The 10,877-nt window shown below is 40.0% G+C and overlaps 1 protein-coding gene across 2 annotated transcripts; it reads right to left on the bottom strand.

Annotated features, from left to right (window-relative positions):
* Positions 1-2,484: 2,484 nt before the first annotated feature.
* Positions 2,485-10,588, bottom strand: LOC111583567 (DNA-directed RNA polymerase III subunit RPC1-like). 2 transcript variants are annotated; one of them, XM_055004203.1, is made up of 6 exons: positions 10,267-10,588; positions 9,331-9,374; positions 8,500-8,593; positions 8,259-8,351; positions 5,648-5,812; positions 2,485-4,548 (listed from the first exon to the last, which is right to left on the bottom strand). In XM_055004203.1, exons 1-6 carry the CDS (start codon positions 10,441-10,443, stop codon positions 4,411-4,413), a joined length of 711 nt encoding a protein of 236 aa, XP_054860178.1. In that variant the 5' UTR covers positions 10,444-10,588; the 3' UTR covers positions 2,485-4,410. The 2 variants fall into 2 exon arrangements, with proteins under 2 accessions (XP_054860178.1, XP_054860179.1); XM_055004204.1 differs by lacking the exons at positions 2,485-4,548; positions 5,648-5,812 and adding an exon at positions 5,833-6,592.
* Between the last annotated feature and the right edge of the window lie 289 nt (positions 10,589-10,877).

The following is a 10,877-nucleotide window of genomic DNA, read 5'->3' as shown; positions in this document are numbered from 1 at the left end:
CATTGATGCATGCCTAATATGATTTTGACTGACTGGGGTAAAGACATACAAAGAAACCGGGACGTATTTCCACCCACAGCAGAATAGCAATAGGTGCACATAGACCGTTCTTCAATGCTGACACATTCATCCATCCATTCATTTCCCTCCACATAACCAGTTCCAGCAGGCTAAGCAGGTCATTCCATCTGCAATTCCATTTCAAGAGAATTTCTTGCTTTTGTTTTTCAGCCCTCCTTCAAGGACTGTTTTCTGGCTCAGCTCAGTCATTCTCACACAGTGAAAGGAAAATACATTATATTAAAATATACAAAAATACATCTATTAAATAGATGTAGAATACATTACTGACTACTCATTAGACGTTCTATTCAAAGTTGATGATAAAAATGCAGAAGAAGATTTTTTTTTATCCCTTTTTCTGGATTTAAAAACATATTCACACTGCTTCTGACCACCAATCTGTACAAACAGCAGCTCCATTCTCCTCTTTTTTTATCTACTTCATCTGCATGATTGCCATCTCGGTAACTTCAGCGCTGCCGTTAATCACCACCCCACTGGCCTACACTGCCGAGTTTTCACAACTCTGCCTATCTTTGGTGGAAGTCATCCACCCACCCACTGCAGACACTCTTCATTAAGTCTCGCTGTATATGTACAGACACATAACAGTTCTTCTTCAGCAACACTCATGGCTCTCAGGGCTATGCATTGCACCATGAATACAAACTACATTTGTGAACAAAGATTTACATAGACTTGCAAAGAACATGTATTTCATGGTGGTCCTGAGTTTCCAGTGACTCCCGTAACTCTGAATTTATTGTCATGGAATCATTAAAACACACTCTGTCACAAAAAACAATCATGCATGTTGTTTTTTCATAGATGACAGGTACTTTGGAAATATGACAAAATCCACTGCTTCAAAAAGAATGTGCAAACAGCAATGGTAATATTTGGTTAAACATCCCTTGGTCATTTTCACCTCAACTAGATGCTTTCAGTAGCCATCTCCAAGTTTCTGGCTGTGTCCTTGACCACCCATCTTGACAGAATCGGTGCAGTCCAACTAAATTTGTTGACTCACACAGACTTGTTTCTTCAGCACAGTCCACAGGTTCTCAATGGGGTTAAAGTCAGGAGTTAAAACCAGTCTAAACCTTAATTCTTGCCTGATTTAACCATTCCTTTACCATGTTTTTGGTCATTGTCTTGTTGGAACACTTAACTCCATCCAAGATCCTTCTGGCTGATGATTTGAGGTTTTCCTGAAGAATGTGGAGATAATCATCCACAAGAACCAACATGCATGAATGTTTTTTGGGACAAAGACACGTGTTTCGTTCATTCCAGCATAGAAAATTAAGAGCTATAGCAGTCACTGAAAAGCCAAGTGTCAGTCACAGCAGTGCAAGAGGACAATAAATGGCAAATGCTACTGAATTACACAGGAAGAGGTAAGGGTGTAGCAGTACACAAAAATCACTGTTGGGCACACACACTCAGCTTTGAGATCATGGTTCATTATGTTCAGAGCGTAAAATGGGAAAAAGAAATACAAAACATTACAGTGCTTCTTTTATCCTTTATTCAAATTAAACACGGGTGTGATGAACAGACTATGACTGCATTTTCTCAAAAAAGCCTGTCAACACTGCTGTAAGTGGCAGCAACTTACTAACAACAAAGTAAAATTTACAAAAGTAAATTCAAATCTTTTTTTTTTTACGCTATTTTTTTGGCCTTTTATCGGCTTTATTTAGGCACAGTGAGATGGAGACAGGAAACAGGCGAGAAGAGTTGGGGGAAGATATGCAGCAAAGGGCCGCGAGCGGGAATCGAACCTGAGTCGCTGCGTCGGGGGGCCAGCTCTGTCCATACGTCACCCGCGTAACACGTTGAACCATACGGGTGTTACAGCAGGACCTTGAAGCATTTGGAAGATTACAGAAGTGCATATTGTGCTGACCTCAATATCATCCAAAATAACCAACACAAATGTGTGTAAAATGTTGATAGCTGTTTTATACAGCTAAAACAAAGGACACCGATGCGTATAATATGTGTACAGGACATTGAAAACATATCATCATGTTCATTTTAAGTTTACCCAGTCGTCCTCATCAAATTAAGAAACGTCATTAAATATGAAGCAAAAAAAAAAAAAAAACGTCAATCATTTATTTAGAGACTTTAAAGATTGAATGGAGTCAAACTGACCCCAAAAGTAATAGGAGGGCTAACTATATAGAGCAGTGATCATCAACTGGCGGCCCGCGGGCCGAATCCGGCCCGCCGAACCGTCCAATCCGGCCCCCGACTGGATTCCAAAATTGTGAGGATCAAAGAGAAAATATCATGTGGTCCACACTATTAAAGCAACTGAAAACAACAATAACTGAGACTCTTAACTATCAGTAATCCCCACCATTTATGACTCTATTTAGGCTACATTCCGAAATGAGGACAGACTCGCTGCACTGTTTAACATTTATTGTTTCACACAGTTCTTTTTTTTTTAACATAACTTTTCCTCATGCCCTTACTTAACATTTGGTTTTTATTTCAAAGTCTCAACAACAAGCTTCAAACTAGTAGACTTCTCAGGACAAAAAAAGGAGGAAAAACCAACTGGCATAACTTAAAATAGCATGGTAAATAAATACTAACCTGGTACCAGAACAAAACAGGTCACAAATAATGTTCGCACATCAAATAAAACGTTAAGTGGGCTATAGCGATTTCAAATCACAAGGCTGAAATGGGCTCCTCACACTGCTTAATGGCTGAAGTTACATTTCCCCTCTGACACCAACTTTTTCACATCAGGCTTGGCCGCTGTCAGACTTATGCGCAAACAGTCCTCCAAAGACTGGTTTGACAGTCGGTTCCTCTCGTGTGTTTTTATCGAGTTCATCTTGGAGAACGCAGCCTCGCAGGTGTAGGTTGAACCCAACATGGTGAGCACATACATAGCCAGCGTCTTCAATGTACCATAGTCCTCGGGACAAGACATCCAGAATGCGCTCAGGCTTTCAGCACCATGGAGAGCAGCCTGGATTTCAGCCAGCTCGCTCTGAATGGACGCCTCGTCCAACGGCATCATTTTCACTACGTTTGTGGAGAATTGTGGTGTTGTCCTCCAGCGGAAGCAACGCCAGCAGCTCCTCTCGGAAATCTTTGCCATCAAAGTATCTGACAAAAACGCACAACTGTGAAATATCCGTGTTGTCAGTGGACTCATCAATAGCCAGTGAAATGTATTTGGCTTCCTTGAGCCCGTCAATGACAGCTGGCTGGACATGCTCTGCCAAGACGTGGACACGACGTGCAGCAGTTGAAGCAGAGAGAGGCATTTGTTTGACAGATGCAATAATTCTGTCCATGGATTTGTCGGGGGCACCAGAACGGTGACCATGCTCTCCTTTAAAAGCTCACTTTCCGTGAAAGGCCGGTTATGTTTGCAAAGCACCCAGGCAGCCTGCAGAGATGCACACCTTACTCTCTCTTGATCAGTTAAAGTTCGAGTAATAATGCCATTTGCACGGGTGCAGGCAGATTTCAATGTGGCCATTTTTCTCTGACGGGCCTCTGACTGCTCAGGATATGAATCCTTGAAATTTGTATGTTTAGTGTTGTGGTGACGGTACAGATTATATTCTTTTGCAACAGCAACAGTTTCGTTGCAAATGAGGCATACAGGTGACGCATTTCGGAAGGTTGGCATGATAAATGCCTACTTTTCAGTCCAGTCATTATTAAAGGATCTGTTTTCCACATCTCTAACCTGAACAGCTACCACAGCATTCTGCAGCTCCATGCAGAACCCTCTGGTCAGGGGTTTATCCTACAGCAAGATAATGACCCAGAACATCAGTCCACCCTCTGCCAGAACTACTTTAGGAACAAAGAACCAGACGATGAGCTTGAAAACATGGAGTGTCAGCACAGTCTCCAGACTTCAACCCCGTGGAGCTGGTTTGGGATGAATTGGACAGAAGAGTGAAAGTAAAACAACCTACAAGTGCCACACATTCATGGGAACTTCTGCAACAGGGTTGGGAAGAACTTTCTGAAGAATATTTGATTTCTATTGTGGAAAGAATGCCACGAGTGCGTTCAGCTGTTGTATCTGGCAAAGGCGGCTACTTTGATGAGTCAATAGTTTAGAATACATTTTGGTTTCTAAATAGGTTTTTTTGAACATCATTTGTTTATGTGTTCTATGCTTTCATTTCAGAGTACAATGAGACATGAACATGCATACTTTCCAATACAGAACTGGAAACATTTAGGTGTTCTAAAACTTTTGACCGGTAGTGAGTGTGTGTGCGCACACACACACACACACACACACACACACACACACACTCATGAACGCACACAGGGAGAGAGAGCAATGTTTCATACGTTATAGGACATAAGATCAGCAAGAAGCATGACGTGACGCCGGTCGATGCTCATTCCGTGGTTGACCATGGTGTACTGAATCTCATTGATGATGGTGGATCTTGCAGTCTCAACACCCAAAGTCCTCTCAACCTGAACAAAGACACAGAGCAGCTTGTAAAGAAGAAAAAACATTCTGACATTAGTCTTGAGGCTGGATCCACAAATAAATCAATCACATGGTATTTTTTCTTATGATGTAGGGTCTTAATCTGCCATCTAACTTCTCTGGCACTTTGGCTCAACAGCCATTATCTTAAAGGTGCTGTATAAATAACGACTTGACCTAAGTTCAAGATTAATTACTATTTTTTATAGGAGAGATGTGAAATCATCATCACATACACATTTGCCTTTACCTAATGTAAATCAAGCTATCAGCTTCCACCCACAAACATTAAAATCATTTTCTTCCTTCGACAGTAAGTAACTTGCACTGGGCTTCAAGCTGGGACAGTCTAAGGGACTAAATACTCCTGAGAGACCATAAACCAGGCCAAACAGAGCCAAACAGAAACCTCTGCAGAACAATAGTGGTCATTCTACAACTGGTAAAGGTGTTTGGCGTTGTAGAATGCAGATCTGTATTCTGCTGACTCCTGACTCAATACAACTGTCCTGCTATAAATCACCTTCATGTAATCTTGCAGACCAATGTTGGAAAATCCCTCTCATTTTAAGACTATCCCAGTTTTTGAAAACCTCTTTCGTTCAAGGGAAATAAGTAACACTTGAACACAACTTATCACACCTTAAACTGGATTAAAAAAATCCAACCTACTACAGAGGGACAGTGTGTCAGCCTTAAGGGCCGTTTAGCTCTCTGTTCTTTTGTAGCTTCAACCAGAATGTCTGCTTCGTTAGTGCTTAGTCTCACTCCTGTGCTCCTGTTTGTACAATCATCATTTGTATGTGATCACATGCAAACTGAAACGATCCTGCTTCACACTAAAAGCTTTCCAAAAATTTTTTCGAAATGCAACATGTTTATCGCACAGTTAGCAGTGCTTCGTTAGCAGTGTAAGTAAACTATTTTAGATTTCTGTGCAGTGCAGTGAAAAAAACTGCAACACAAAACCAGAAATTATTTTGCAAAAGCTTTATGAAAAAGTGAAAACATCCAGGTTAGCATACTGCTTAGACAGACAGCAACCTAAAGCACGACTGGCTTTAACTCTCCACTGACTCTTACCTCGTATGTATTGTTTGATGTGGTCCTACTCCCATTCACTCCGTGAGTTGCCATGACAGCTCTCAGATTGTCGCCCTCCACCAGAAGTTTGTACTTGTTCTTGCCACTCTGTTCGTCGATGTGAATAACTGCTCGGGCGACCTCTGGTATGCCTTGAACCACCACCTAAGAAGTGAGAAATGACATCAGTGTTAATTAAAAAAAGCAGTGACTAATGCAGGGCTTTGTGCTTCCTTTTCATAGCAGAACACAAGTAGTTCTTTACTTGAATCATATCTCAATTTATGAGAACTACGTAAATTAACATAACAGCACAGATATTTTTTTCCATTTTATTTGTCTTACTGCACTGTGGTTTAGAAATAATACAAAAGATAGAATGATAAAATGTGAAAGGTGTTGCTTTAACAAACCCCCCAAAAATTATAACCTGACTTTTTAGCTCCAACATTTCAGCTTCTTAGTCATTTTGATTTTCCAGCCAATTATTTCACCATTTAAGCAAACTCTCACTGCTCTCAGCAGACTCTTTCTGGCAGCAGCTGTTTTCAGTCATATAACTGCACTGCAAACCACCTGTTTATCACAAAAGGGCAGACACACAAAGTTGGTTGCATTTTCTAGACTTACATTTTCTAGAGGTCAGCAGCCTTTTAAGAAAATAGCAGCTATAATATTTATTTTGGTAAAAGTGTGCGTTTCAGGTTAGAAAAAATAAAGCCAGTATGCACAGAAATCAGTTTTTTAACTTTATTTTGAACTGTCACATCAGATTCTCAGCTTAGGAAGTTCTTCTTTTAATGACTGCAGCACATAGTACATGGAGCTTTTGTTGTTTTCTCGTGGAGACACACACACCACCGCCTCGCCGTGCACAGCAATGTCTCCAGGTTTGACTCGTAGTTTAGACATGCAGATGGAATAACGCACTGTTTCTGCATTTACCTGAAGGATGAACAAAAAATATGCAAACAAAGCCTCTAGTGCTTTTCTTATCACGCATTGGAAAAGCACTACTCTGTCATACTCTATCAGGAACACACAATGACGTGTGAGAGCACTCTGCTGCAGCTGCTGTTGGTAAAGCACATTTCACATGTATTGCATTATGCAGAAGAACAAAGACTGCAGGGACTGAACGGCTCAAAATAAAGGAAGATGGTATTCTCTGTATTGCCTACAAGATGTATATGTATCCATGGCAACCAAATCACTACTCGAATGGATAGGCTGCACATAAAAGATGAACGCAGCGACCGCCACATCACCCACTGGTTTGTGGACTAACATTGTGAAGTTTGGTATTTGGCCGTCACCATGTTGATCTTTTGAAGCCGATCGTGTCGAGTGAGTGGTGGATCTGACTGGTAAAAATTTGTGGATACTACCAAAATTTATAAAATGAACATAATGCCGTATTGACTGACACTTGAAACTAGCAATTGAGAATAAAACCCAATTATGAAAATGTTTACTGAGGTAACAAATCAAGTGAGAATTAGGCTCATTTTCTCATGCACTCATATACAATCGGCCTTCTTTTTGCAACCAGAGATGCCATCCCCTGCTAGCCATGAGAAAAAAATGTGGGGTTAAAGCTACGCACATCTTTTCTACACAGTCTGCTTAAATGTGATGGCCTTCACAGGAATTTTCTTTCTAATCCAACAATAAAGTGAGACTATGTAACTTTTGCTAAACAGTCCCTTTGAATTTCCTAAATATTTTTGAGCGATCTGCCTTTAGTTATTTGAAATTTATAGAAAATATTCCTATTTGCTTTCGTGCAGGTTAGTTTATAAGATCAAACCACTCTCGTGTCTGTATGAAAAAGCTGAAACTACCAGCAGCAGCTGGTTAGCGTAAGACTGGAAACATGGAAACAGTTAATATATGAAAATGTCTAGTAGCACCTCAAAATTCACAAAAACCACAATGAATTAATTTTACACTCTGTTTTTTGTTCGGACTAAACAACTAAACAGCAAAATTAGTGAGATTTCAAGGTGCCTCAAGGTATTTCCACATTTACAGTCTTTGTGCAAAGTTAAGCCAACAAGTTTGAGTGGTGTTAATCTTCTCTTCCAACTCTGGGCAAGAACAGAAGAAGCACATTTCTGCCAAAGTATTTAAAGACATCACCACTGGATCACCTGACTAAGAATGATACTACAACCACAGAGGGATATAGTGTGTCTACATCTAGTCTTATTTTATTGGTAAGGCAAGTTAAACACTAATCTGCAACATGGTAAAGCATCATTTTACTGTAACAAAAAACTGTCAGTCAGAAAACTAACTCAGTTACACAGCAAGGTCTAGTGTGCTAATTATTAGCAACTGCAGTGACAGTTTTGGGGTTATTGCCTCATTAATAAAGAAAGGTTTTATCACTGGTTGTGGTGTTTTTAAAAAATATATTTGGCCATATTTTGCTTTTATTGGATAGTAGATAACAAACAATAGGGTGAAAAAGATGGGTATGATCAACTACAAAGATAAGACCCAAGTTGGAACAAAACTGAATAAATTTCTAATGAGTCTAGGTGGGAAAGAGGGGATGTGTTTGAAACATTCACAGAAAGCTGTAGTAACAGTAAGAAAGTTGTACCTCCAGTCGCAGCAGTCTGATTCTCTCCAGTGATAATTTCACCAGGATGAAGCAGTCATCTGGAAGAAAAACCTCTTCTATGTACTCAGAAATCTATAGAAAACACGAGAGAATTTGACTTTATTACAGCTCTCTACTTCTTCATGTCTCGCACAATGCCTCTTCTGGAACCACTTATCAGTTTTTTTATCTGATGGCACTGATCAATTAATACAAAAGGGAACAAAGCAGGTTGGAATACCTCTCCTAGAAGAGTCTTCTCAATTCTCCCCTTCACCAGCCTGGCATAGTCAGCGTCGTCTTCCACATCCAAGGGAGCCGTGATTATAGGGGTGCTGAGTGATGAGTAGAGCATTTTCAATAGAATACTCAAAACAGACTATATTCGTTACTGTGCCTCAAAGATATTTGCTATGGCCCAGCAGAGCTGATTCTGCTCTAATTCCATGTTTCAGCCATGAATTCAGGCAAATGATCAACATTATGCTTTAATGAATGCGGTGCAAAGCAAAGCGGTGATGTCTAAAATGCTTTATGAATACAAGAATAACTCAGCATGTTTTGATTCAGTGTCATCCATCCATGAATGAATTTTAAAAGTCACACCTGGTTTATCCATATATTGAAAAAGGATTTTTATACTTAAAATCAGAATGACTTGGATAGTCTTCGGATTGCCAGCTAACATTAAGGAATTCCATTAATAGGTCTGAACAAATAAGTTAAGTGTTATCAAAATTGTAATATGGCCAAGTCCAGAATCCAAATCACAGGGTCCTACAAATGTGTCACAACAAAGCATTATAAATGAAGCACTGCAGTTACACAGAGATGTTCAGGACTACAAATTGTATTTTCCAGAAATGAGGCAACAGGTTTGTTTGGTACAGGCCCTAGCAAAGATCATATCATCATTTTTGCTTCAATATCTCCATCGTAATATTTATCAAAAGATATCAAATATGATTTTTTCCTGTGGGAAGTGGGAAAGTCAAAATGTTTTCATTTATCTAAACAGACACTTCTGTGATAAAGGCAAAGACACTACAATTTAGAATTCAACATTTATTACCTCATAAAAGGCTCTCCTTCTCTGAAGCGTGACAACACTTCTGTCTGAAATATTGTTAAACACAAAGAGGCAGCTAAGATGAGGTGTATTACAGCAGTGTTAGTGACAAACAGAACAGCACTGATGCTCTGTTGCTTCAGTTATGTCAATTACTGGTAGGAACATGTCAGGTTGTTGTTGGATATTATTTTTAGCCACAGTGTCTTTGAACAAATAACAGGTGTTGTGCCAAAAACTGATCATCTGCCCAAAACTGACAATTAAAGCTGTATTATCCAGATTACACACGTCTACAGCTGCTTTTATCTGGACCAAATGGTCAGAGCGTCCAAATACACATAATTTTATGGCTGTGGTGATAGCAAAAGTTTATCTTTGTGAAACTTTGTCTTAACTGCATAATTGTGACCAAGAAACGTTAGAGTTTTTTATGTAATCTGGCCTGACATTTAGAATGACTATAAGTAATAATACTGTATTATTTTCTATGTTTTGTATGTGTTTAGTATGTGTAATAACCTTGTTTACATTTACGTTGCAGAAGGGTTTTAAATATATATATATAAACAGAAGTGATCTCTTTTGCATTTACGATATAAGCCATAAACTTCAAATTACAGCCTCAGTGAATGAAACCAGGCAATTCTGGTGCAACACCACCGTTTCAGATACAATGAAGGGGCTGCAATCACTTTTGCTAGGTGGGAAACTGCATTATATAAGTTGAACTGGTCCTTTAAATCACTGTCAAGTCGTAAAAACTAAACAGGTTATAATGCAGGGTACAGAGCAGGCAAAATAATACCGAAACGTCAAGAAAAAGCCCGGATTATTACTGTTTTACTGTTGTCCATATTAGCCGCCTTGCTAGCACCTACCACCTAGCAACGGGTGAGGCGTTCACAGGTAATGTGTAGCATGCTAAGCTAAGCTTACCTGTTCAGGTGTGGTTGTGTTGAGCAGGAGGACCAGGCTGCCCTGCTCCGAGTAAACCCGCATGAACTGCAGCAGGATGCGGTCGACCCCCATCCCCTCAGCCACCACCAGCAGCCCGTCACAGCCGAAGAGGCTCAGGAACATCTCGGTCTCAAACTCCAGCCGCGGTCCCGCCATTTTGGAAACAGCTAAAGGTCCACAAGATAATGAAATCACCAAACTGCCACTTACTGCCAAGAATTACTGTTAGCTGAATGTAAAGTAAGTCTTTGTGATGTACAGCAGCTGCTCTTCTGCCTGTTGTTCAGTGTTTTGAAACCAAACTTCCTGCGGTGACGCTAAAAACAAACGTGGAGTGAGAGACAGTGAGTGGTGCGTTCATGGCCCACAGCGCCATCAAGTGACAGGGAGGATCTTAGCAGTTATTCTGAATCTGTATTTACTACAGAACAGGGCTGGCTAAGCGACTCTACTATCTCTGTAAGTATCATATCTTGTCTACAAAAGTAATCAACAAAAATATCAACATAGGATTTCTTATTTTAGCAAATTCAGTGCATTCTTTTGAAAACAACCAAACCTGAGCAACACATTGTTATTTACGCTACATG

Source organism: Amphiprion ocellaris, chromosome 18, assembly GCF_022539595.1.
Source record: "Amphiprion ocellaris isolate individual 3 ecotype Okinawa chromosome 18, ASM2253959v1, whole genome shotgun sequence".
Classification (NCBI taxonomy): domain Eukaryota; kingdom Metazoa; phylum Chordata; class Actinopteri; family Pomacentridae; genus Amphiprion; species Amphiprion ocellaris.
This window is presented reverse-complemented; position numbering and strand designations above follow the sequence as displayed.